Source organism: Lampris incognitus, chromosome 2 (assembly GCF_029633865.1).
Source record: "Lampris incognitus isolate fLamInc1 chromosome 2, fLamInc1.hap2, whole genome shotgun sequence".
Lineage (NCBI taxonomy): Eukaryota > Metazoa > Chordata > Actinopteri > Lampriformes > Lampridae > Lampris > Lampris incognitus.
Genome location: NC_079212.1, coordinates 26,582,171 through 26,609,984, shown reverse-complemented (window position 1 = coordinate 26,609,984; position 27,814 = coordinate 26,582,171). Strand labels below are relative to the sequence as shown.

At 43.5% G+C, this 27,814-nt stretch overlaps 1 protein-coding gene across 2 annotated transcripts; it reads left to right on the top strand.

Moving 5' to 3' along the window:
* Positions 1 to 66: 66 nt before the first annotated feature.
* On the top strand, positions 67 to 22,481 carry kcnc4 (potassium voltage-gated channel, Shaw-related subfamily, member 4). Of its 2 annotated transcripts, none has more exons than XM_056275218.1 (4): positions 67 to 681; positions 13,328 to 14,264; positions 14,669 to 14,863; positions 22,013 to 22,481. In XM_056275218.1, exons 1-4 carry the CDS (start codon positions 67 to 69, stop codon positions 22,078 to 22,080), a joined length of 1,815 nt encoding a protein of 604 aa, XP_056131193.1. In that variant the 3' UTR covers positions 22,081 to 22,481. The 2 variants fall into 2 exon arrangements, with proteins under 2 accessions (XP_056131193.1, XP_056131194.1); XM_056275219.1 differs by having other exon boundaries at positions 67 to 685; positions 13,332 to 14,264.
* Positions 22,482 to 27,814: the final 5,333 nt, after the last annotated feature.

Here is a 27,814-nt window from a genome sequence, read left to right as displayed (position 1 = left end):
GGAGACGACGGGTTAAAAAAGAAAAATCTACGCAGGGGAAATATTCAAGAGGCACACTCCATCTAAATGATAAGCTCGGTGTGTGTTTCGTCTTACCGAGGGCGCAAGTCAGGTAACAAACCTCCATCGAAATCATGTCTGAAGGAGGAGATGGCCAGGGGGGAGGACTCGGACAAAATCATCATCAACGTCGGCGGCACACGACACGAGACCTACAAGAGCACCCTGAGGACCCTGCCGGGCACGCGCCTGGCGTGGCTGGCCGACCCCGACGTCCGAGTCGCCTCCGAGTCGGACTCGGCGCCCGTCGGTACAAACGAGTTCTTCTTCGACAGACACCCCGGCATATTTGCCTACGTGTTGAACTATTACAGAACCGGGAAGCTACACTGCCCCGCCGATGTCTGCGGACCCCTCTTTGAGGAGGAGCTGGCGTTTTGGGGGATCGACGAAACCGACGTGGAGCCGTGTTGCTGGATGACTTACAGACAGCACAGGGACGCGGAGGAGGCCCTCGACACCTTTGAACCCCCGGACCCAGACGACACCGACGACGAGCGGGAGATACCGAGGCGCTTCGGCATCGAGGACTGCCCGGACAGGTCGAGGGGCTGCTGTGAAGTTTGGCAGCCAAAGATATGGGCTCTGTTCGAGGACCCGTACTCATCCCGGGCAGCGAGGGTAAGCACGTTCAACAACGTCCGCACAATGCGTCGTTTTCCTGTTTTTCATTGTGAACGTAAACACGTGAAGCCTGCGGGCAGTTTCCATTGGTGCGTAAAAAGGCGCGGGCTTTGCCACAGCCAACAGGTGTGTGCACTACTGTATAGTATATGCTGTGTTTTAGCTGTCGTATTCAAGGTCTTTTAGTTCCCCGTTATTTTCCACATTACACCGCCGACTAATCCCGGTAGACCACCGTTGTGTGGAATTTTCGTTTGTTTTAGTTTTGCTTTAATGAGGGTTGAATGTCTCCATATAGTTTGCCCTTGCTCCGTTGCCCAGCTTGCAGTGCAAATGAATTTCTCCCAGGGATCAATAAAGTATCTGTCTGTCTGTTTGTTTGCCTGTCTGTTTCTGTCTGCCTGTCTGTCCATCTGCCTCTGTCTGCCTGCCTACCTGTCTGCCTGCCTGCCTGCCTGCCTGTCTGTCTGTCTGTCTGTCTGTCTGTCTCTGTTGCCTTCTGATTGTGCTGCCCTATGTTAATGGGTAGGTAGGCCTACTGCTCACTAGCTGAGCCAGTCAAACTGTCTACACTCTATAGGCTTCTAATCATCCCCCCAAACAAGTGAAAAACTCATTCCTGGTGTAATTACATTTAAATACGGTTTTTGGAATAGTACACCTACAATTACAATGAGTAAGAATGGAGACAAATGTCTCATTTCATACATTGCAGGTCGTTACCGACATCTTTGAAACCTGAAGAAAGTTTAATCCAAAATAGACCGAGTCACTCTCCATATACTAACGAAGGGCATTAGATCTGTTTGACATAAGATGACATGGGCAGTTGAGTCCAGGTTGATGCTACGCGTTGTCAGGTAAACACAGAAAGAATATTTTACTGGGAGACAGCCTTCCTTGTTTGAGATCTAATAAAACATTTACAATTAAATCTGGGTTAAGTGTGACTGACACAGTAAACATAGGATCATAAACCATTCGTTTGATGAAACATTTTGCATCGGCTCACGCATAGTGAGTAGAGTACAATACGGCTGTTTGAAAGCTTGATTCATAACAACTTGATAACTTTGAGTTTCATCATACTGACTACAGATACGTATGTACATTTTTAAATTTTTTTTTACAAAACACCTGTGGAGAATCTAGCTCCATCTTTTGTTCAACAGCCATGTTTCAAGGAACAGACAAAGTCCATCCTCTCTTTTGTTTTAAAAGCACATGCATAGCAAAATATTTGAGTAGTCCTGCATAATGGAAACTGTAAATGGGCTGCATTTACATAGCTAAAAGCGCTTTACAATTAATGCCTCACACGCACACACACACACACACACACACACACACGGTGGCGTCAGCCATGCAAGGTAACAACCAGATCATCGGGGGCAGTTAGGGGTTCGGTGTCTCGCCCAGGGACACCTCGATATTTTTGCAAGGAGGAGCCGAGGATCGAACCAGCAAACCCTCCGGTTCCCAGACGACCTGGGAGTAGCATGCTAATCGTCTGCTACACCCTAGGATGAAATAGTTAAACAGGAACAAATCTATTAAACCTCCAGACAAATTGAGCAGTTACACCAACAGAGATCGGCGCTCTGCTTCACTGGCAACATAGAGAACTCATTTTTGAATCGATGCTGGCTGTCTTTTTTTTTTTTACAAATGTTGTCACTTCAAAACAATATTATCTGGAATGACATTGCAGACCTAAGAGCAAGAAATGGACACAGCTGAAAACAGCATACATTACACTTAAATAAAATGCTGACCTAGGTCAAATTATGGCTTGCGTTTAAATTCAGTGGGGCAGCCCCTGGTCAGACACTGTTGAGCTGTTTCTGTCTTGGCTTGCATTGGATTTGAAGGAATTAGTCCACTCGTATTTTAATGCAATAATGGACAGTAGGCGTATGTAGTATGTATATAATATGTGTAGTATATAGTATGCATATAGTAGTATGTCTCAGTAGTAGTATGTGGCGGCTGGAGAACACTGCATATGTTTTGAAAATTTGAAAGTCAATGTGTATTATATTTGCAATGCTTATACAAGAGTAGAGTTGTATTTTGATTTTCTAACAAAAAGGCTCACTATCTGCAAGTTAAATTTCAAGAGCCAATGTGACCATACCCAAAATTAGATGTTCACATATGTCGTTGACTGTATCTTCAAGAGCAAATTCAATATTCATGCCGTTTCCCTGCTGCCATTAATATTAATGGGGTAAAGATGTGCTCATTTTATAAAATGTTATATATGGCTTAAGCAGCAATGCAAACTCTATCTGGCAACAAATAGAGTTACTTTGCCTTTGAGGGGCATACCAGACAGCCATGAGCATTTGAAAATGTTTTGTAGCTATTGGCAGTTCAACAAAAGCATCAGTGTGTTCATTAAGGTAAATGTGAAAGCAGGTATCAAGTGACATTATGCCGGCAGTTGTCAAGCAAATGGCAGTGCGAGGTTGCATTGGGATCACAAACTTTCATTTGTCCAAAAGACGGCTTCATTTAATGCAGGTAGAGCTAAGCTGATTGTCTCTATTTCTATTTGTCTGTTAATTCATTTGAATGACCCATTCAGACAGTCCTGGTGTGTGATAACTGTTACGTCCTTTTAACATGCCAGTCATAACTACAGGCTTTATTTCAGTTTTAGTCCTTGTGACGTTTGCAGCCATTACTCATACCACCTAAAGCTATTTCTCCATGTTCTTTGCCACTTAATCACCTCTTGTCTTCCACCAGCCAAGTATTTATATATCTCCTACTAATTCATTATGATGAATGGTTTGGGATTATATTTAGAGATACAAGATAATATACCATGTGCATAGATGTGAGGCCTACAGGAAGGAAGTATATGATCAGGAAGAGAAAGGGGCCGTGACCTATTTATGATGTTTCTTCCCCTCATTTCCTCTCCATCAGTCATATATGGTGTGTATGGGTGCTCGATATTCTAAAAGGACGACAAGTGCATTTTGTGGGACTCATGTTACCTTTATGGCCTTTTTATTTTCACAGCCCCTGAGCCCATCCCAGGTAATGTAATTCTTAAAAAGCCAAGGGGACGTTAATCTGTCCATAATTTCTGCCACATCCTCTTCAATATCAACCATGCAAAAAGGTAGTAGGGCAGTCTAGAACAGTGGATCAGTGCATGAAGGCCTGTTAAGATGGAGGTACTCTACCGGTGAATGTGATCCATTCTTAGACGAGACGAGTTCTCCAGTCAGCACAACAGGCTTTACGTGGCGAAAGCAGCGCCCAGGTACTGAACATCTCAAATCAAGTAAACATGATACAGAGTCAATAGCAAAGCTATTGGTTCTCTTGTTGTGTAAGCAAATGTGTTGAGAACTCTGAGCTTTACAACACCGAATTGAAGCATTGTTATTTCGGAGTTGTTGCCTGTGACACAATGACAGAGAAGGGCTATCATTACTATTTAGCTCAGACTCGATAACTTCCTGCAGTCTTCTTCCATGTAACTTTTCATCATTTCTCGAGCTGTAATTAATCACTGCTATGCTAATGAGCTGTGAGATGCTCCCATTGGCAAGCAACCTGCACATAGGAGTGCCAGTTGCTACCCAGATGCATCCAGAAAAAAACTATTCGCTCTCAGGCACAACAATGAATCAATTTACAATTGGTAACAGAGAGAAAATTCAAGGTTTGTCATTGCAAAACATGACATCAGAGAGTCCTGTCCGTGTAATGAATTTTGAGATATTGCAACTGGTTGGAAATTGTCAACAAAGATGTTATATGATGTTGTGACATCAACAGGCTATTTTTCCATTTTCAGAGTTAATTATAACAGTTGATAGGTTTATGAACAAGCATTTAAAAATAGTGGGTGGACCCGGCCACAGGATCCGGACCGCCACATCCGGGTAGCATAGCAGTCTATTCTGTTGCCTACCAACACGGGGATCGCCGGTTCAAATCCCCGTGTTACTTCCGGCTTGGTCGGGCGTCCCTACAGACACAATTGGCCGCGTCTGCGGGTGGAAAGCCAGATGTGGGTATGTGTCCTGGTTGCTGCACTAGTGCCTCCTCTGGTTGGTCAGGGTGCCCGTTCGGGAGGGGGGGGGACTGGGGGGAATAGCATGATCCTTCCTTGCGCTATGCCCCCTGGCAAAACTCCTCACTGTCAGGTGAAAAGAAGCCGCTGGTGACGCCACATGTATCGGAGGAGGCATGTGGTAGTCTGCAGCCCTCCCTTGATTGGCAGAGGGGGTGGAGCAGCAACCAGGACAGCTCGGAAGAGTCGGGTAGTCGGACTGGTACAATTGGGGAGAAAAAAAGGGTTTGGTACACACAGTGTTTCAACTAACTGCTTTTTATTGGTGCTCATTGGAGAAAAGATTTAGTTGCATGCTCTCTGTTGTATCTCAGACTGAAACTCAGATGAGAAATAACAGGGATGGACGGTGTCCCAGTGCACTATGAAGGCATTTCAGCAGGCCAGCTTCTATGGTACTGCCACCTCTTGCAGCACTTGACTGAAAGAAAGGGCCTGATTTTTCCACCTGTCATCGGAGCAGCACATCCTTGTTAGGGAGGCTCTTACAGCATTATACTCTCAGGGAAAAAAGGGGGCGTCGTAATCCTGGGTGATTAGGTTTGTTGTTTATTCTGCTTTGGTCTAAGCTGTTTGCAGAAAATAAATTGGCTCTCTTGCTGCAAGATCAGTCGATGAGATGCAGATCAGTGGAAGCAGGAGTAAAGCCTGCCACACTCTGTGTCTGACTGACAAGCCACTGGATATAACTTACAGAAATGAATAAAAGGAGAGACAAGGATGTAAGTATCCTTTTTTTCCCCTTGGAAGTGCATTATTAGCCTTTTGTAACAAACAGACAATGCTGTGGAGCCAAAGTCTATGGATTCCGCTTACTAATAATAGCTGCATGTCCACTCAAAAGAAGAGAGGATCTGTGCTGGAGACTGTTGCTATTTGATAGTGGGATTTCTTGTCATTTTCCCTATTTGTAAAAACTGGGTAGAATTATTCAAAGGAAAAATTGGTGGAAAACCGACAATCTTTTGATGATCAAGGACAGAATTTGATGTGGAACATTTTAATGAGCTAAAACTTAACAGTGGTCTTCTTGAAAGTAGGAAACCCTTATCGCTGGCAGAGGTTGCCTCTCTGTCAATGCATGAGTCAATGTGTCTTCAATGTTCCCATGTTGGTGAATTATGTTATATCGAGCAGTTTTTTTTAATTCGGTTTAAATTTCACTGAAACTGCAGGAGAACTTCATCTAAATGTAGAGGCCATGTAAAAAAAAAATATGAGTGATGCTCTCAAATGAGAGCTTCCCAAATTTTTCACAGAAAGTTGAATCAGTTCATTTGGACACGTTTACTGAGAGAAACGTTTCATCACTCATCTAAGAGACCTCTTCAGTCTCAACTGACTGCAGGTATCCCCACCCTTATAAACAATATAGGGAGTCAAAGAGGCCATCTATGTGAAGAGGGAACGACCATCCCTGAACCGGGGGGGGGGGGGGGGGGCTAAGAGTACATCTGTCGCCATCTTACAATGCTGTGATTGCAAACAATCCCAAATCCTCTGTGAATAGTACAAACATTACATCTCAGTTGCTTTCAAACCCCAAAACACGCTGCGCCAGAAATAGGTGCACCCCAAGGATCGGGTCCCCTGGCACAAACAGAGCAACATAGTGTACGCTGTTAAATGCCAGGAGGATTGCCGTGACTTGTACATTGGGGAGACTAAACAGACGCTGGCCAAGAGGTTGGCACAACACAGGAGAGCTAACGCGTCAGGCCAGGACTCAACAGTCTACACCCATCTACAGGCCAGTGGCCACTCTTTCAAGGATGAGGATGTGCACATCCTTGATAGGGAGGAATGCTATTTTGAACGGGGAGTCAAAGAGGCCATCTATGTGAAGAGGGAATGACCATCCCTGAACCCGGGGGGGGGGGGCTAAGAGCACATCTGTCACCATCTTACAATGCTGTGATTGCAACCATTCCCAAATCCTCTATGAATAGTGCACGTGACTATTGTAACTCTAGTTAATGGTCACGCCCATATCTGCATATGAAACCGATCGTTGGTTTTGGTCGTTATGCTACTGTATTGTTTATAAGGGTGGGGATACCTGCAGCCAGTTTAGACTGAAGAGGTCACTTAAATGAGTGATGAAACATTTCTCTCTCATAAACGTTGTATCCAGATTCAACTCTCTGTGATTTCCTTACCTGGATTACTGAGCATGCTTGCAGACACTTCCCTAATTTTTGTTTCAGGTCCCTTAATTCACAACTATGTGACAGTGCATGAACACATTCAAAGACTCGACAGAAAGAAGGCTGAATAGTCAAGACAACCCCCCCCCCCCGCTGCCGCCGCCTTGTGTCGTGGTTTTGCGTGTGGTGAACTGTGTGTCTGTGTGAATAACAGAAAGTGATGCTAAACAGCTGCAGGTGATGACTCAGATTGGACACCTCAGCTGCTGCAGCCTGCTGCCTGCCATGCTATACTCCCGCTCCTGCTTTACCAGCTGCACCCCGGCATCTGTCCCCTTTGGGTTTCTCTGTTTTATTGGAATACTGGTGCCTGCTAACCTGGGAGGACTTGCCTTTGTTGGCACCGGCCTTTGGCATTGTATATCCACCCCATTTCCTCCGAGGCTTTATCCTCAGGTGTTGTACTACATCAATATTTATATCATCACTCATTCTTAACACTGTTCCTTGTTTTTTTGGAAATGCAAACCTTATCATTTAAAATCAAAATACAAGACAAAAAAACCCAAAAAAAACCCCGTTCTGTTGAGTTATTTAAGGATTTACAGCTCTCGTAACTGGTTCTCAACTTGCTTGTATACCAGCAATGCACCCAGCAAACAAGCATACAAACACACCGTGACTGGTTGGCTTTCTGGTAATCATTCCAACAGTGTGACAGTGTTTAAATCCTCCCATACTAAATTGTAAATGTGGTGTTTTGGTAACCCCTGGTGTCAAGCTGTAAATATACACAAACACATTTCAGTGCAGTGAGGATGTCTGGCAAAGACAAAGACACATACACAGACGTGACGGCTCAGTAAACAGGCCAGATCCGCACTACTCTCCCGAAGATAAACCAAACGGAGATATGTATGGTATGTACCGCATAACTACCTACAGAGCCGCTCACGCAGGTGTGGGGGTCATACAGCGTCCTGTTACTATTACACTTTCAAGATGGTCTTTTTATGACTGTCCTCATGTGTACCCCAGCTAGACCTGCACAGCGTTCATTCCCCAAGCGTCCTTGGTGTATACTGTGTGCAGATATTCAGCTTTGTTTAGCTGTGGGATAAACAGTTCGCCATTTGAATAAACCAAATGCTGCTGCAGCCTGTTGAACTGATCACACTCATCACAGCAGCAAACCCTGTTGAATTGTTTTGTTTTTTATTGTTTGCCGCTGGTCAACTGCCGTTCCACTGTTTAGTACAGTAGCCTGTGCAGTGTAGTATTTTTATGTCAAAACAAAGAAAGGTGGGATAGCAGGAATGCAATGTATGATGAAAGATCAGGCGAAGCGTACACCCCCCCCCCCAACCACCTCAATGGAATTAACTCCCTTTGTATATGTATCAAAGTTGAAATAAATGGGGGGGGGGGGCGTGCGGGTGGCATGGCGGTCTATTCCGTTGCCTACCAACACGGGGATCGCCGGTTCGAATTCCCGTGTTACCTCTGGCTTGGTCGGGCGTCCCTTCAGGCACAATTGGCCGTGTCTGCAGGTGGGAAACTGAATGTGGTTATGTGTCCTGGTCGCTGCACTAGCGTCTCCTCTGGTAGGTCGGGGTGCCTTTTCAGGGGCGAGGGGGAACTGGGGAGAATAGCGTGATCCTCCCACGCGCTACGTCCCTCTGGCGAAATTCCTCACTGTCAGGTGAAAAGAAGTGGCTGGCGACTCCACATGTATCGGAGGAGGCATGTGACCATCTGCAGCCCTCTCCGGATCGGCAGAGGGGGTGGAGCAGCGACCAGCACGGCTCGGAGGAGTGGGGTAATAGGACGGGTATAATTGGGGAGAAAAAGAGGAAAAAAGAAAAAAAGTTGAATTAAATCACAAAAAAACTATAATTTTGATTAGGAGGAGTGTTAAAGTGGGAATTCTGCAACATGTAAAAACATCATAACTACAAATGAAACCGTTAGCATTGATCTCAATCTTTGTTTACATCAATGAAATAACATTCTGCAAGTTACCTTGGACATTTCTTTGCATTTGTTGAGGTCAGTCTTGACGATCCAACCGTTAGATCAAAATCTGTTTGCCTGAAACGTATCTTCTGCATACTTGGACAAAAGCCCTGTGCACCAACAACCTTGTTGGCTGTGTTTTTTTCTCTCTCTCTCTTTTTGCACTTTTAATCTTTTTACACAAGATTCATGAAACCTAATCTTTTATACATTGTCTGTTTGACTGTGAATGGGCACATAGGTTATGTTAATCACCAGGTTGAATTAACCAATTATTGCTGCAATGGGCCAATATTTGAACAAGAAAATGCCCATTTGATCATACAATATTATCTGACCTTTGCCATAACATGGCCATCAATCTTCCTACACCCCTACCATTTTACTTATTATCAGGACGTTGTGCTATCAGCAAAGGTCACTGACCACACAGAAACTGGTGATCAAATCACTGAAAATTACAACCCAGCATCAGTACTGCTCAGGTTTACTCACCATACTTTTATGGCCATCTCGTTAATCTGAGCATGCAATGTGAATTACCTGTCTGCAAAATCTAATTAGCAAAATGTTTGATGAGGCCATCTTTTTTTTTTTCCAGTAATTTTTGTGAGCAACATTGTATTTGTTCTCTGCAGAAACGTTTAATCATCTTGTGATCTCTGTGTCTAGTGTTAAGCTCACACTTGGTACTGAGGGGGCAATTTGACGTGTTTAACGAGAGCTACAATAAACGATTCACTCGGTGATTCTGAGTCTAATCATCTGCACCAGTGTTACTTCTTGACAGTAGATTCAAGTACAATATGCTTCCAATCATCAAAGTAATGAGATATTATATTCATACATTTTGAGCATCCTTGGTTATTGACACATGTGGAGCATGTAGTCATGTTTAGGACACAATTTTCTTTCCAGGGTCGGTGACTTGAGCATCTAAGCTCTGGAGAATTGCTACTATCTATGGCTTACTGACCTTTAGCAAAGAGGTAACATTATGTGACAGCTCAAAAGACCCACTTAAATCTCGATTCCCCTCCATGTCTCGCATTCACCTGATTAGGTTGAAAAGAAAACGAAGTGTTACCATCGTTGTTACATCACAGTCCCGTTTAAATCCACATGGCTTGCCTTTAACAGCATTCACGGGGTTATTAGAGCCGTGAAACAGTGCTGCATTCTGTTTTAAAGTGCTTAATGCTCGCCTGAACAAGTCCAGCACCAGTCATCTTTTCCTCTCATAACACAAGCTCCACCTGTAGTGGCTCTTCTCTACTGTACGCACTTATTCTGACCTTGACCACTCAGTCCATTTTGGTGGAAAACAACAGGTTATTTATTCAGCGACTTATGCAACAGTTTAAGAAGCCATAGCGGGGTTTGGTTAATCCAGATGGGGGACGGAGAACACTGACAGGCCGTGACATTTTTTGATTGACTGACTTTGGAAATTGTTGTGATGAGGTGCTATAATAGAGGGTGGACCAATTGTCCCTGCCTGGCACTGACAGACAGATGTGGTCATCACATTGGCCTCTTAAAATACTCTTGTTTGTCAGGGCTGCCTTAATTAGCTGGCACCGGCTGTATATCTCTCTTTTGTCTGAATGGCTCTTGGGTAGGAAATTGTGCAGGAGAGAAACACAATGAAAACATATTTTGCCAGTGTTTGTGTGTGTGTGTGTGTGTGTGTGTGTGTGTGTGTGTGTGTGTGTGTGTGTGTGTGTGTGTGTGTGTGTGTGTGTGTTCTGGAGGGGGCGTTGCATAGATAGTTCGAGTACATGTTCTAATACACAATAGAGGTTAATTAATCTGAGGGAACGAATAATGCTCAAACTAGGGAAATGTGACTGAAGTACATTAAAATACATTAAAACGCCAGTTTTTAATGGTTGTTCAAAAATGGACACATGCTGAGTTAGATAGAACTCATTTAAAATTGCCCTGCACCGCCTAATTTTGTGTTGATATGTTTGTCATTTTCATGCTTCACCAATGAAATGCCTGCAATCATGCAGGAATAAGATAAATTAAGACTGTATTTTCCATCTGTGCACACCAGTTTAACTGTTCAGGTGGAGATAAATTAAATTCATCAGTGAATGCACATATGCATGTGTATTTGTTTGTGTGTATATGTGTGTGTGTGTGTGTTGACTGAAAGGGGGGGGGGGTTTACCGGCAGTTGCATTTCCTGTCTGCGCTGTCTTAGTGAAGGATAAAATCTCGATCTTCCTGATGCATTTAATAGAAATGCATGACAAAAGGTCTTTTATGATATAATTAGAATGCTAAATTAGTTATCCATTCACCAACATGCTACAGTTTCACAGTGTCATTTGGCCTGTGGTGATTTTACCTTGTAAATTTGCTCCTTAACCACATCATGCTGTCACTGTTTATGTACTTACTGTACAGGTGCAGTTTCTCATAGTAATTAGCCTTGGTGGTGTTCAGGGTAACTGTATGTATGCAACAGGGGAAAATCTCCGGTCCTCGTGTGGCAGAGTCGAGGCTTTGCGGCCTTCCCTCTTGTCCTGTGGCTAGCTTGAAGTCTTTATAGGTCCCTAGGGGACTAGCACCCTGGGTGGAGACACATTGCAAAGCCAAAAGACAAGCTCCTTGGAGGGCTGAATGGATCCCACATGGCTAAAGAGGATTGCTATGGTTGTTACAGATACTTTTCATGTGATCATGCAACGGCTATTTAGGTATAAAGGTATTAAAATTGTTGTTGTAGGCACGTCCGGGTAGCGTAGCGGTCTATTCTGTTGCCTACCAAAACAGGGATCGCTGGTTTGAATCCCCATGTTACCTCCAGCTTGGTCAGGCGTCCCTACAGACACAACTGACTGTGTCTGCAGGTGGGAAGCCGGATGTGGGTATGTGTCCTGGTCGCTGCACTAGCACCTCCTCTGGTTGGTCGGGGCGCCTGTTCAGGAGGGAGGGGGAACTGGGGGGAATAGCGTGATCCTCCGATGCGCTATGTCCCCCTGGCAAAACTCCTCACTGTCAGGTGAAAAGAAGTGGCTGGCGACTCCACATGTATCGGAGGAGGCATGTGGTAATCTGCAGCCCTCCCCGGATTGGCAGAGGGGGTGGAGCAGCGACTGAGAGGATAGGAAGAGTGGGATAATTGGCCAAGTACATTTGGTGGAAAAAGGGGGGAACCCCCCCCCAAATAAAGATCAATGTTGTAGTTTTGCACATAGAGACGGCCACGAGTGGCAACAAGTAAACCAACTGTATTTATTATCCTTTCTTCATAGTCTTCAATATGTATGTGTTCATATTTGTTTTATGATGTGTGAGTTGTTCCTGTTTATGAGGCTGCATCTTGTACTTTATTTGTGCCTATAGACCTAAACACTTTAAGGGCTGATTGACTTGTGGGAGGCCTGGAAGAAGAAAATGGCTGATAAGTACATAGATGGCACAGGTACATATTTATCCAGCTGGGGGATGAGCAGGGTTGATGAGGCATTACAGTCTGTCCAGGCTATAGTAAACACGAATGACAGATCGTGTATTAGCGAGCACACAATGTCAGCACAAACACAGACAGACGTGGCCATTGTGCTGGATCAGGTGTACAGCAACCATATCGTTTATGTCTGTTTCAAGAGGCAGACAGAATAGTAAAATAATTTTACTTACTCTCCATATATATTTTTTTAATTTTATACGAGTATTTTGTCAAAAACTGAAAGCCGAAGAGTGTCACTTGTAAATACATGTCTCATAAACATGACCAAATTACAGGTGGTTAAATATGTCATGTTTTCCACCTCTGTGCTGATTGTGGAGAAACACCTACAGTAGGTCGTGGGGTTATCGGCGTTATAAAATGATGGATTAAATGTATTCCTCTTTTGTGTGACGGGAAAAAAAACCTTTCTGTTGAAGTTTGTTGGAATGTCACAGTTTTTTTTATTTTATTTTTTTTATCACAGTCAACATACAATTCAATGGTTTGCTTTTTGTCTACCTTTAAGAGTCAGTGTGCACTGCAGGAGTCATGTGACCTCCCCCTGTTGTCCTGCATGGCAGGGCCCATGATGGTTGGATTTAATGCAATCACATTTTGCCTCACAGCACAATTCAATCCATGTGCGCATAACAATAATTGATTTGAAATGGGGCTATTTTCTCTGAGAACGTTGTCACATCCTTCCCACAGATAAATCACTAATCTTGAAATCTCGAAGCAAGAGTCACAGGGGCCAGACATGGCAATAGAAATTTCAATTTGCAGAAAATAACACATTGTGAGGAGGCAAAGGGGAGCAATGATAAACATATTGTTTTTCTGTAGTGTCCACTTTTAAGTCTTATATCTTTTGTTTGGTACTGAATGAGCTGTTTTGTTTGTCTCTGCCAGGGAGTAGCATTTGTGTCTCTCTTCTTCATCCTGGTGTCCATCACTACCTTCTGCTTGGAAACCCATGAAGCCTTCAATGACCTGAAGAACCGAACAGAGCTGGTGGTTGTTGGTAATGTCACAAAGGAATTGCAGACATGGGAAATGGTGACCAAGCCCATTCTCAACTTGGTTGAGGGGATCTGTGTGATCTGGTTCACCTTTGAATTCCTAGTGCGTGTCATCTGCTGTCCAAACAAAGTGGTCTTCATCAAAAACATGCTCAACATCATTGACTTTGTGGCCATTCTGCCATTCTACCTAGAAATGAGCCTGAGTGGCCTGTCATCCAAGCCCGCTGACGACGTCCTGGGCTTCCTCCGTGTGGTGCGATTCGTGCGCATCCTCCGAATCTTCAAGCTGACGCGACACTTTGTTGGGCTGCGTGTCCTGGGTCACACACTCAGGGCCAGTGTCAATGAATTCCTCCTGCTCATCATCTTTTTGGCACTGGGTGTGCTCATCTTTGCCACCATGATCTACTATGCGGAGCGCATTGGAGCCAAACCCGACGACCCCACAGGCTCCAACCACACACACTTCAAGAACATCCCAATCAGCTTCTGGTGGGCCGTGGTCACCATGACGACCCTGGGCTATGGTGACATGTACCCCAAGACTTGGTTGGGCATGATGGTGGGTGCACTTTGTGCGCTGGCTGGGGTGTTGACCATTGCCATGCCTGTGCCTGTCATCGTCAATAACTTCGGGATGTACTACTCCCTGGCCATGGCCAAACAGAAGTTGCCTAAGAAGAAGAAGAAGCACAACCCCAACCCGGATGTACCGACTGACTCGGCTTCATTTGGAAAGTCAGACACTAACTCACCCAGAAACAGCACACAGAGCGACACGTGCCCGCTGGCTGCAGAGGAGAATGTCAGCAGGAACCGCTCAGGTCAGAACACCATTTGTTAACATTTTTCTATTTATCATCAAGTTAGCTTAAAACTTCTTAATTAAGTCATTTATTCAATCTTTGGTTTCACAATTTTGAAAACCCAAGTGATAAACACTTTAATACTGTTGGTGGTCCAAACTAACATGAACAGCTTCTGTATTTCTAATCTTGTAGTTCCTCAGGCTTTTCAGCATTTGCCTTACTGAGGAGCCTCACTCAGTCATAAAGACAGCAACACACCATGATCCGATTACCCCTTATAAGATCTTCGTCAAATTTGATTTGGTCACAAAAAATACTGTTTTTATGCAATATGCCTCTACCTTTCTCTGGGCCCTCGGGGGGACACTCAGTAAAAGCTTTGGCATTTATGTTGCCGTATGTTTCTGTCATCCTGTCAGACTCCAAACAGAATGGGGATGCAAACGTGGCCCTTTCAGAAGAGGAGGGCTGCAGCCTGACCCAGCCACTGTCCCCCAGCGAGAAGTGGTCCTTGCGGTGTTCCCGACCACGCGACAAGACTAAGAAAGAGGCCACCTGCTTCTTGTTAACCTCTGGAGACTTCTCTTGTCCTGGAGAGCCCAACATCCACACTGGCAAGTCCCATGTAGATCAAACTCCAGATCAGCACATAGACGTAGCCTTTTGAAGAGGTCCCACATTTTTGCTGGATGCTTATTGCCCTTGTGCTCTAGGAATTTCTCAGAAAAATTGTATTTTAATTCCCTTTTCAGCCAGCAAAGAGTAAAAAGATAGACATGGCAAATAGTTGATGGAGACAGTTTGATTCATAATGTCTTTACGATGTCTAGAAAAAATATGCCTAAAAACCGGATGCAGGATGACAATGACCTTAAGCTTATTTTGACTCAGTCATCATCATCATCATCTGGTCGAGTATCCTCAGATGTATTGACTCAATACACCTGGCCAAACTGAGGCTCAAAGCATACACACTTCAATTCCCAAACCTTTATCAACTCCCTTACTAGCCCCAAGTAGTTAAGACTAGTTTTTCAGTCATTATTCATCTGATATGTCAAAGGAAAATCAATTTAAGAGTGTTGTACTACTAATTGCATCATCTATCTGTCTATGCGCCCTCTGGGTCCTAGTCTTTGAATAATGTAGTGATTTCACTGAGTACGCCCCTGTTATGTGGTAACATTAATCAAGAAAAAGTGGCTGCAGACAGTACATATTGTCAAATGTGAAATAAGAGAAAACACTTAACACTCACATGGAACAAATTAAAATGATGATACAGAGTTATACGATTACAGAATCATCCAGAAAGCTGATCATCTTGGGAATCATTAACCCATTTAGTTTCAGAGACTGCTGACTGGCTATAATATTTTGAAAGCACAACACTGATATCCTCTTGTTTGGCTCATGTTTGGAGCTAAATGCTCCAAAATGCAATTAGGGTGCAGTGAGCAAAGAGGAGAAGCCATCCCAATCCTTTTCAGCAGCATCAGGAAGCCATCACTATCTGCTTGAATGGCTCACTGGATATCGCATCTGAGCTTTCCCAAACTATCCAAAGCCCCTTGTGAGAAGGGCCTCTATATTTGGAAGTCACGCACTGTAAAAAATTTCAAGCTTAACATGCAATTTTATTTGTATTCTGATTCATCAAGCTTATACGATTTAAGACCAAGTGCCTTACCACACTGACGTATAACTTTTCATTTTTCAATAAATTTAACCTTTTTTTTTGCCCCTTTTTCTCCCCAATTGTATCCGGCCAGTTACCCCTCTCTTCTGAGCCGTCCCGGTCACTGCTCCACCCCCTGTGCTGATCTGGGGAAAGCTGCAGACTACCACATGCCTCCTCCGATACATGTGGCGTCACCAGCTGCTTCTTTTCACCTGACAGTGAGGAGTTTTACCAGGGGGACATAGCATGTGGGAGGATCACACTATTCCCCCCAGTTCCCCCTCCCCCCGAACAGGCGCCCCAACCAAGCAGAGGAGTGGCTAGTGCAGTAACCAGGACACATACCCACATCCAGCTTTCCACCCACAGACACGGCCAATTGTGTCTGTGGGGATGCCTGACCAAGCCGGAGGTAAGACAGGGATTCGAACTGCCGATCCTCGTATAAAGTCAAAATTTTTGCTGGAAAATATAACTATGGAAAATCTTTTTTATACAAGGGTCTTGTTTCATAATTATTTTTTTCGTGATTGTTTCCCGGAATAAGTAATTCCGACATGAATCGAGGGAAACTTGAAAGGAGCAAAATAATCAGCCGGTGAGATATTTTTGTTTGAAAACTTCTTGAAGTCTAATTGAGAAGTTCAAACATGTAATTAAGAATTACTTGTCAAGCTTCTCTCTTTTTTTTTTTTTGCAGTGTGGATTCATTTCTCTCATCCTGAACAAATCAGTCCACTGCCTAAACAATCTAACTCTCATTTTCAGCGGAACTAGCAAGACTCAAGCTGTTTGCCCACAGAACTTTCCCAAGATACATTTTTCAAGTAAAACTCATTACCACACCAGTGCAAAAGACAAAAGCAAAAGATAAATAGGGCACTTAGCCTGGCCCCTGATCAGAGTAGCCCGCTCTTTGTTTCAGCAGCTCATTAAGGGGAAATTGCATTTCAACATGTCTCTTAAAAGCCTTTTTAGCCCCCAGTTGCATTGAGTGTTGTAGATTGGCATATCATGTAATGGAATGTCGTCATATGCTGGGGAAAACCCCACAACCTTAGTAAAAGCATGTCAGAGGGGGAGAGGATGCAATGCATGTGGACCTGCTGTAATTTTTTGTAATGGTCAGGGGTGAAGAAGCAGCCGATTCCCACGGCCAGTTCATAGATTAATCCTGATGGCAATCAATACAGCGCTGAGTAGCCCTGAGTCTGCCATGACAGGCCTACATTGGTACAAAATCAGCAGTAAAAATAGAAAAGGCAAGACGGTAGTGTGTTGATGCCATCATTTGGAGATATACACAAACAGAGATACATATATTTTGCTAAATCCACTCATTTTATCACTTGGATAAAAAAAACAGGAACATTGTCGTGGCCACTCCCGGTTCCGGTTCCCTGCATCTCATGTCTAGCCTTGCCCTGACGCCATCCCAGTCCTCAGTTCTGTCCAGTTTTCCTTGGTTACCCATTTGCCCCAAAGCGATTGTTGATTTTTCAGTTTTGTTTCTTTTAAGTTCTGCTGTTTAGTTAGTTGGTTGTCAGTGTACCGTCATGTGTCTCTGTGTGTTCCTGGTACCCACATGTTTCCTCCCATTAAAACCTTTGTTTTGCCTGTGACCGTGTCTGCATTTGGGTCCTCAATTCCTGTGCCCCCCCCCCAAGACAAAATTGGTGAATAGGTGAAATGGGAAACAGGCAGTTGCTGATATTGAGCTTTGTAATACAGCAAGAACTGCTTATGGGCTTCTGAGCAAGCTCTCTTGTCCTCATTCTGACAAAAAATACTAAAAAGCTGAGAAAAGCCAGAGGACCTCAGCATTAATCTTTGACTGGGTGGAGATCAGGGGTGTAATTCAATATTGAGCACTGTGCCTGGTGAGTATGAGGATAACGACATCCCAGTCTATTACAGAAGAGTATCACACATGCACAACACATTTTAGTGCACATTAGGTGCAGGAGGGTGGGGGTAGGTATCAGGTGGTGGTGAATAGGGCTAGGTTATGCATTGTTTTCCTAACAATATTAATTTCTGATATTATTGTATCAGAAATTACTGCAAAATCAAAAATGTGCTCGAGTGTAATGTAGAAGTAGCTGATGTAGCAATTACAGCTGTGTTGAGTTATCTCATCTCATCTCATCTTCAGCCGCTTTTCCGGGGTCGGGTCGTGGTGGCAGCAAGCTAAATAGGGCACTCCAGACGTCCCTCTCCCCAACAACGCCCCCCAACTCCTCCTGGGGGATCCCAGGGCGTTCCCAGGCCAGATTGGACATGTAGTCCCTCCAGCGAGTTCTGGGTCTACCCCGGGGTCTCTTCCCAGTTGGCCGTGCCCGGTAAACCTCCAAAGGAAGGCGCCCAGGAGGCATCCTAATCAGATGCCTGAACCATCTCAACTGGCTCCTTTCGATGCGAAGGAGCAGCGGCTCTACTCCAAGCTCCCTCTGGATGTCCGAGCTCCTCACCCTATCTCTAAGGCTGAGCCCAGACACCCTACAGAGGAAACTCATTTCAGCCACTTGTATCTGTGATCTCACCCTTTCGGTCACTACCCAAAGCTCATGACCATTGGTGAGGATTGGAACGAAGATTGACTGGTAAATTGAGAGCTTTGCCTTCTGGCTCAGCTCCTTCTTCACCACAACAGTCCAGTACAACAGCCACATTATTGCTGATGCTGCACCAGTCAATCTCCCGCTGTGTTGAGTTAGTTAGCTGGAAATAGATGATGGTGGACTGGCTCTGATCTCAGAGTTGTGCCCACAGGGGATTGAGCCAGGTTAACTTCAGGATCACACAGGATGTTGGGTATGGATAATATGTCAAGAGAGCAATATGGCAGGAAACAAGGGAAAACAGGTCTGAAAATGCTGAGATGGTTGTTGGTGCCAAGAAACCATTGTCTGGCCTCTGGCATGAGCAAGAAGACCTGTGGAGCTGAAATAACGAAAGTTGTGACAAGCAGTCTGTCCCAACGTTTGCGTCCCCTGTCACAATTTACATGCATGAAGGCAGATAAGTCTGTTTCAAGGCACATCATCTCTATGGGGAGACATCTGGCCTGCTTCCCTTAAGATGAGTGTGAAAAGCCATTCAAGTGCACTAAGAAGTTGCAGCAGTCAGGTACACATAGCTGCAGAGACAGACTTATGAGATAGGATGAGCGCTCATATTCCCGAATGACTCATCTACACGATTGCCACTAAGAGGTTTCCATTAGCAGCATTGTTGGTCAAGCCTGAAGGCTAATGCTGGCCTCTGTTCCGTAGGCTTCCTCTAATAACAGACAGCCTTTCATAGTTTCAGATGTGGTCAGGGTCAAGGTTAAGCCATCAAAAGCCACTTTCAGATGTACAATCATTAACATTGTCGGAAAGATCATTCCGGCACCTCTCGTTGTTTTCCGCCCGTTCAAATATACAGCTTCGATCTATAAGATTCACAGATAGTGTTTGTTCACATATGACATTAAGGTGCCATCTGTCTCATTCCCTGCTCATGAAGGATGCCTTTTATATTGTAAACTACTGCATTTGTACCTCTAACATTGATCTCATCCTCTGCAAGGACCGAACAATGCTTTCGTCTTTCTAGGTCAGTCCGTTTCCCAGACCTTTTTAAACATGGTGTTACTTTCACTGGTTTACAAATAAATCACTCGCTTCAGGCAAATGCTTGCCATTATCAGGTTGCAGACAAATTCCCTGTTGGTGAACTCGGCCCTTTAAAAGCATCTTAATACGGCAGTACAACTGCTTTTTGTTCAAACTCTCATCTTTTGGTATTGTCTCTGTAACTGTTACAAGGCTGTGAGTTGGCAAATTACCAAACCAACTTTTAGGGAATATCGACTCCTGCTCGTGTTCAGATTCAGAATTAGAAGCTGTTTCATTTGCCATGGCACAGTGGCCCAGTGGTTAGCGCTGTCGCCTCACAGCAAGAAGGTCATAGGTTCGAACCCTGGGGTTGTCCAACCTTGGGGGTCATCCCGGGTCATCCTTTGTGTGGAGTTTGCATGTTCTCCCTGTGTCTGCGTGGGTTTCCTCCGGGTGCTCCCGTTTCCCCCACCATCAAAAAAGACATGCATGTTAGGATTAATACTCCTGTCTGTGCCCCTGATCAAGGCATGGCAAGAAGAACTGAGTTGGTCCCCGGGTGCTGCACGGCGGCTGCCCACTGCTCCTAGCTACATAGCTACGATGGGTAAAATGCAGAACATAATTTCCATATGGGGATCAATACAGTAAATAAAAATAAAAAAATCATATTTGCACTGCATGAATTTGACATTATGACACTGAACTTAAATCAGACAAAAGTATAAATATGTTGATATACGTTTGGTGTTCTCGCTAGGAAACTGGATTTCTTTGGATGTAAAATGAGTGCAAATTACAAATAATGGCAATAAATTCCATGCAAATGAGAAGTAGCGTGATGAGGTTATATTGCAGCACTTTGAAGAAAGATAATACAGGAAGTCCCCGGATTACGAACGCCCAACTTACAAACCAACCTCCGTAAAGCCTATTATCTTAAAAAAATCGAGTTACATCGAGGTTCGTTAATCGAGGTTCGTCGGCCCGAGGGAGAACAACACCACGCCGTCATCGCCATTTTAAGTGGGATCATGTAACCATTGTTGTGTGCGTTGTGTTTTCACTTAAATTTTTCATGTGTTTACCCTCATAATCATGGCTTCAAAGTGTAAATCTGATGCAAGTGATGGTGATGCATCGAAGAAAAGGAAAAACGATCCATTGAGACAAAAGTGGAAATAATAAAGTGTCCAGAGAGTGGACACACCAAAAAACATTGGGAAAGCGTTAGGCTAGGCTACAGTCGATCAACAATCGGTACATTTATAAAGGACAAGGGAAGAGTAGGAGTATGTAAAAGGCTCTGTCACAATGAAAGTGACAATTATCACTAAGCACTAATCACTTTACTGTAGTTACATTTATTATTATTACTGCATTATTATATTTATGATGTTTTAGGTAAAATATACACTATATACTAAGACAAACATTTGACTAATTGATGCTCGATGTGAACTGTATGTAACTGTTCTGACTTACATACAAATTCGACTTAGGAACAGACTCAAAAACGTAGCTCATTTGTAATCCAGGGACTTCCTGTACTCTGAGTTCTTTCTTTTTTTTTTTTTTTTTTAGCTCATTCATGTATATGATAAGATACATATCTTATCATATACATGATATGATACCTGCACCCTACTCTGTAGCAAGAGTAGGGTGCAGGTTGAGAGAGCCTGGAGAGGTGGAGGTATGCACTGGAGAGAAGAGGAATGAAAGTCAGTAGGAGCAAGATGAAATACCTATGCGTGAATGAGAGGGAGGACAATGGAATGGTGAGGATGCAAGGAGTGGAGGTGACGAAGGCATATGAGTTTAAATACTTGGGGTCAACTGTCCAAAGTAATGGGGAGTGCAGTAGAGAGGTGGAGAAGAGAGTGCAGGCAGGGTGGAGTGGGTGGAGAAGAGCGTCAGGAGTGATTTGCGACAGAAGGGTACCAGCAAGAGTTAAAGGGAAGGTTTACAAGATGGTTGTGAGACCAGCTATGTTATATGGTTTGGAGACAGTGGCACTGATGAAAAGACGGGAGGTTGAGCTGGAGGTGTCAGAGTTGAAGATGCTAAGATTTTCACAGGGAGTGACGAAGAAGGACAGGATTAGGAATGATTATATTAGAGGGACAGCTCAAGTTGGATGGTTTGGAGACAAAGCAAGAGAGGCAAGATTGAGATTGCTTGGACATGTGTGGAGGAGAGATGCTGGGTATATTGGGAGAAGGATGCTGAATATGGAGCTGCCAGGGAAGAGGAAAAGAGGAAGGCCAAAGAGGAGGTTTATGGATGTGGTGAGGGAGGACATGCGGTGGCTGGTGTGACAGAGGAAGACGCAGAAGACAGGAAGAAATGGAAACGGATGATCCGCTGTGGCGACCCCTAATGGGAGCAGCCGAAAGTAGTAGCTGTATATGATAAGATATTGTCCGATGTGGTCCTCTGTCACCTTATTTTGTGTCTTCTGTTTTTCTTTTTGACAGAGAGCTGTAAAGACATCCTCGCTGCCACTGGCAATTATGCCCAGCCGGAGGTTACCACCCTGACCTGATTCTCACAGGCTATCCACAGCAGATGTGGTGTGAATCCATGGCTAATAGAGAGTAGTTTTGCGGTGGAGTAGTTCTAGTCCCCCTTTTCACCCCAACAAATGAACTGCAGATTGAATTATTTTCGTTCGGGACAAGATGGCTTACTGTCTCATAGTCACACACCCAAAACCCTATGGTAGAAAATCAGAAGTGTAATCAGCATATTGTGTGTGCACTCATCTACTTGTTTCCAAAGCATTTGGCATGTATTGCATGAGCTAGCATTGTGTGATGTACCCTCCAAACGATTACCATTAACATGCTTACCATAAAGGGACGCAATCCCGCTTGTCTTTATCTGAAGTGACTCTGTTGGCGGTCATACGTTTCTGTCACCTTGGTCATATTTTTGATGATGAGATGTTCCTACCATGCATTTGTGTATGAAGTTTTAACATGTAAAAAGCACTGTACAGGTAAAGTTAGTGTCAGTTCTCTGAACTTTAAAAAATGGTTAACTTTGACATTGAGTTGAAATCCTGTCTTTTGCCCTTAAATGTTGTAAATGAGTAAAAAAAAGAAAAGAAAAGCCAGAAATGTGTGACTATGGGATGTTAATACAAAAAAAAAATGTTACTGTGAACTAGGATTAGATTGAAAATTGAGATCGTTGACCCAAGCTTGTCTCCCTATGAAATGGATCCAGAGTCCATTCTCCGTAAACCCTAGCAGGTCGGTCTCTGCCGTCATGCCACAGTTGTTTATCAGTCAAACCGCACGTTAAAACATGCAGACAGTTATCAAGAGACAGCATGCCATGCCAGCATGCGTCACCCAACACAGTGTCTGTAAATCCCTGTAAGAAGTAGAGAAATGACAAATTATGGAATGCTGCCGCCTGTCTGTTACATAAGCTGTTTTCCACTGATGCATCATTACTGGTTGAGAAGGGACCAAACGTACTCTAATAGATTACATAGTAGATTTTCATTAGCAGTTATTTGTGAATGTATAAGTAAAGATACATACTGTGATATCAGTTCCCGTTGTGCCTAATGCTGAGTAATGGAGTTTAAACGTGTGCAGTAATGTAATTAGTAACACTTTGAGTTGTGTCAGATCTGTATAAACCCTTTTACATGTCTCCGAGGGAGTGAACACAGTGTGGCTGTTTTCACTGTTGACTATATATTTCTCATGGTCTACCATAGTTGCCTTATGTTTAATAAACAAAGTGAAAGTTTATTTTATCTTAATTAGATTTCAGCCCCATTTTTATGCTGACAACAACACAGACGTATGTGATTTTGTGAAATCACAGTGTTATGTAGCACAGTGTACGATATACAAAATTATTCCCAAACCATTTCCTACTTCATGAAGTATCTCTTAAAGCACTCAGTAATGAAAGGTTATTATTTTGATGAAGTCACATCCGCTTACCTTTTCTGCCTTGTTTTCCTCTTTCACTGTTGTGTATTCTAGACACAGGGATGGACATAGCAATGGACATAGAGCACCTGTTTGAGACTTCCTCATTATGGTTTGTGTGTGCAACAAATGACTGCCTCAGATTGAATCCCAGTCAAACTGTCAGATGTTGTGTGTCCAGCGTCAAGCAGTGGATATCTTGTACCATGTAGGCATGTGTTTCTATGCAGAAAACGCAAAAAATAAATCAATTTCTCCTGTTTGATCCGAAAGCGCACACTTGTCTTCTTTCTATATTCTGTCCATGCTGTCCATCTTTCCATTCACACCTTATTAATTTACAATGAAATTCATATTTTTCTGCTGGATGTGCTATATGCGACCATGGTACTGCTGTTTTGACAACTTCCTGTATTTATGGTGACAACTAACTAGTCTGGTTGATCTTGTGCTTGCTCAAAGTGGTGTAATGGCAGTCATAGCCGTGCCTCCTGTTCCCCTGTGCCAGCCTGATTATGTACTGAAGGTGAAGATGCAACACAGAACACATCTCCATGGAGATTTGGTATGACAGGCAAAGCTAATTACTCTTCCACTGCCTCTGTCTCCCCCTCTATCTTTCAAGCGCAATGGGTGCAGACACACTCTCTCACTCACTCGTGCACACACACACAGATACACACTCACATGCACAGACAGACACAAACCTGCATACACATGCACAAATGCACTGACACACTTAGAGACAGATAGTACACGCAAGCAGACGCACGCACACACACACACACACACACACACACACACACACACACACACACACACACATCTCAGTTCAGGGTGAGATGGTGAGGTGAGATCACCATTACTGTTGTCGTCCATGAGGAACGTTGTTGAAGTTTGGAGATGAAGCGTGCAGTGCATTGCAGTGACGGGGGGGTGCCATCGGTGAGTCACAACCATGACACCTGCGTGAGTATGGAAAAAGACTCCCTGTTTTCAAACAGAAACAGAAACAAGTGCTTGACAAAGAGTGCTTGATGTTCAAGTTGAAGGTGGGCTGAAGGGTTAATAGATGCAGAGGGGATGAGATGAGGAGTTCACGCATATATTGTGACCATGTATCACAACATGGACATTTGACCCACACATAAACGTGCTTGTGCAAACCTGCTTTTTCCAACTCCAGAACATCACAAAAATCAAATCAATGCTATCAACCAGAGATCTTGAATTACTAATCCTTACCCTAATTTTTTTCATGCCTTGGTTACTGCAATGTTCTTTTCTCCTGTCTCAGCCAAGCAGCCCTGTCCTGCCTGCAACTCCTTCAAAATGCTGCAGCCAGGCTGCTAACCAATACCAATTGTAGATCCCACATCACACCAATCCTCACATCTCTTCATTGGCTCCCGTAAAGTATAGAATAGATTTCAAGATACTGCTTATCACATACAAGGCCCTACATGGTCTTGCCCCTTTATACATTTCCACATTTTTGCATCCTTACTCCATCTCTAGGCAGCTCAGACCTTCTGACCAGGGCCTTTTATCTATACCCCGCTCCCTCCGCAAATCCAAGGGTGACTGTGCTTTTGCCATAAGGGCCCTGTCCCTTTGGAACAGTCTCCCTCCTCTGTTAGATCAGCTGAGTCTGTAAACAGCTTTAAAAAAACAAAACTTTAAAAACTTCTCTACCGACTTGCCTTCCCTGTAAAGGGGCTGCAATATATACCTTTCTGTATATAATTGTATATGCATGTTGTTTATTTTTCTGTATCTGTTATCTTCTGCAGCACGTTGTAACCTTGTTTTGAAATGTGTTATATAAATAAACTCTTACCTATACTTACATTAGCGGTTATTTGGCTGTTTTAATATTGACAGATTTACTTGTGATTTAATAGTTGAGAAAAATGAAAGGTGGCGTACATTGTATCATCATTTCCATGCCAGCTTAGCAATTAAATTCATTAAACTGTCTTGTTAAGAACATGCTTGACTTCACATCATTCATAATAGGAAATCTGCAGGATTTCTATTACCATGCTGAGCATTGTGGCTCGATGAATGTTGTTGCTTTAGGGCTGTTTTATTGGCTCCTGTAGGTAAGAAAAGATATATCAAGCACAGATTAATACTATTATCATTTTTAACTACAACATCACTTAAGAGTTACTGTCATTCCAAGACACCAATAGGCTGAGAGATATATATATATTTTTTTTTATTGTTAAAGGGATGTCGATTTGATACTTTGCATGAAGCATCAACATGTGCAAAAGAAACTGCATTGAAATTTCCCATTGCCGGGGTTCATAGTGTGCAGGGAGACATCCTCTGAAAGTCAATATTAGCAACGTTTGGTGTGACGGTGCATGAACAGTGTTGTCCCATATGAGATATCATGTCAAATTATTCCAGTTTAACAAATCTGAGAATGCCGTGTAATCAGCATGTGTACTTTCAGTTACACTTGTCATGTAATTGTTGCTGAAGCAGTAGCAAAAACAAATTGTACAATATGTAAATGATATAATACCCAAATTGACCAGAGATTACCATCTCAGTTATACTTTTTTATACTTGCGTGCCTCTGTTGATTGGTGTGAGTGATAATTGCTCACCTGGATGTTTTTCTTTTACATAATCTGTTGACTATCATAACAAAGCACACATCATATAAGTACACCTTATAGTTCTGCACACCTGAATGTCTCCTGGTATGTGGTTGCATCACTCTTCTAGGGTGGGGGGGGGGATCACACATCAGTGATTGACAGATTGCTGGGCTGTGACTCATGAAAGAAGATCAGTGCTAGGGATCTTGGGCAGGTGGACGGGGGAGCATTTGTCTGTGTCGGAAGTTGAGAGTATCTGTCTCATGGGTTTGGCCTGCCATCCCAGATTACTCTCTTTCATTGTTTCTCCTCATTTGTTATTTTATTTTTAACCTCCACTAAAGGTTGTCATGACAATATTGAACTCAGTTTCCATGGAGAGAGAGGCTCACCCCCCCCCCCCCCCAAGTCCCAGCCAGTTCACCATGAGACACAGCTGGTGCTACCGAGAGGGGCCATCTTGACCTCCCATGGAATAAAAAAGGGTTGCCCATTTTGTACTTTGTTTGGAAGTATAAGGATGTCACAAATTAAGTCGCTCGATCTAATGTAGGGATTTCTTACGTATTTCCTTCTTTCAATGTTGAATTCAGTGCTAATATCCATAAAGGACAAGGGATTTACGTGCCTTCAGTACATTGATGAGTTTCGAAAGAACACTAGAGACTCCAACACATGTAGTGGAAGAAAGCAGATTACCACAATCTGAATGATTTGCCCAACCCGCTGCTGTATTGTAGGAAATGTCATTTAAAGAGCTCATGTGAAACACTTTCCTTTCAGATTAATTTGTGGCACTAAAAGCTACCATTCTTAGGATTTACATGATTTACATGAAAGCAAATGTCCTTCTTGGTATTTCAGTCACTGGTATATTCAAGGCAATGGTTCAGCACATAGCGTCTTCACCATAGCAGACAAATGAGGAAGATGGGAGGTGGCTTGTGCATGCAGAGGACATTAACCAACAAATGGTACATCAACTGCTTAAACCAGGGCTTCTCAAAGGCCGGACCTCGGTCCGCATCTGGACCGAACGACAAGTCAATGCGGGACCAGCCATACCTCATGTTGTGAATACAATGTGAGTTCACGCATTAACATTACACCGGAGGATTTGTTTTGGGGGTGGGGCGAAGCTTTCATGGCACCTACAGTAACTTAATGAGTGTAGTTGTCGTCAACTCGAGTAACGCCATCTTCTCTTTGTCTGAGAATATTACACTCTTCACCTGGTTCACGGTCTCTCCTCTGCTCTGCTCCGAGAGAGAGAGAGAGAGAGAGATTTTTGATTTTTAAAAAGTGACTTTTATTTTAGAAAAATACAATCATATTCAAACCACAAGCCAATAAATAAATTGCGTAGAAAATAAAAGGTAAATCACATCAATTCTCCAGAAAAAACAAGTTGGTCATCTTTTACTGAGCACAACACTTCCCTGTAAGCCCAGATAGCACTGAATTGCTGGGTATCTTTCATTTCTTTGTAATAATTGAAATCAAGACTCATCCTGGCTTTTACCATTCTAGTAAACAGCAGCTTTACATCAGTGTCTACTGAGTCTTCTATCTTTCTTTTTCTGCTTACATATATGGCCAGTTTCGCTTGTCCCAGGATGAAATTCATCAGTTGACATTTTTCTTTTACAGTTCGTTTATACACAAACCCCAGAATGAAAGTGTGCTTGGAGAAAACCTCCCCTAC

Bases quoted from the DNA above. Each gene is read 5' to 3' on its own strand.
- kcnc4 (XM_056275218.1), top strand. From the start codon at position 67: ATGATAAGCTCGGTGTGTGTTTCGTCTTACCGAGGGCGCAAGTCAGGT. The intron at 682-13,327 runs GTAAGCACGTTC...TGTCTCTGCCAG, and splicing joins ACTCATCCCGGGCAGCGAGG to GGAGTAGCATTTGTGTCTCT. The intron at 14,265-14,668 runs GTCAGAACACCA...TCATCCTGTCAG, and splicing joins TGTCAGCAGGAACCGCTCAG to ACTCCAAACAGAATGGGGAT.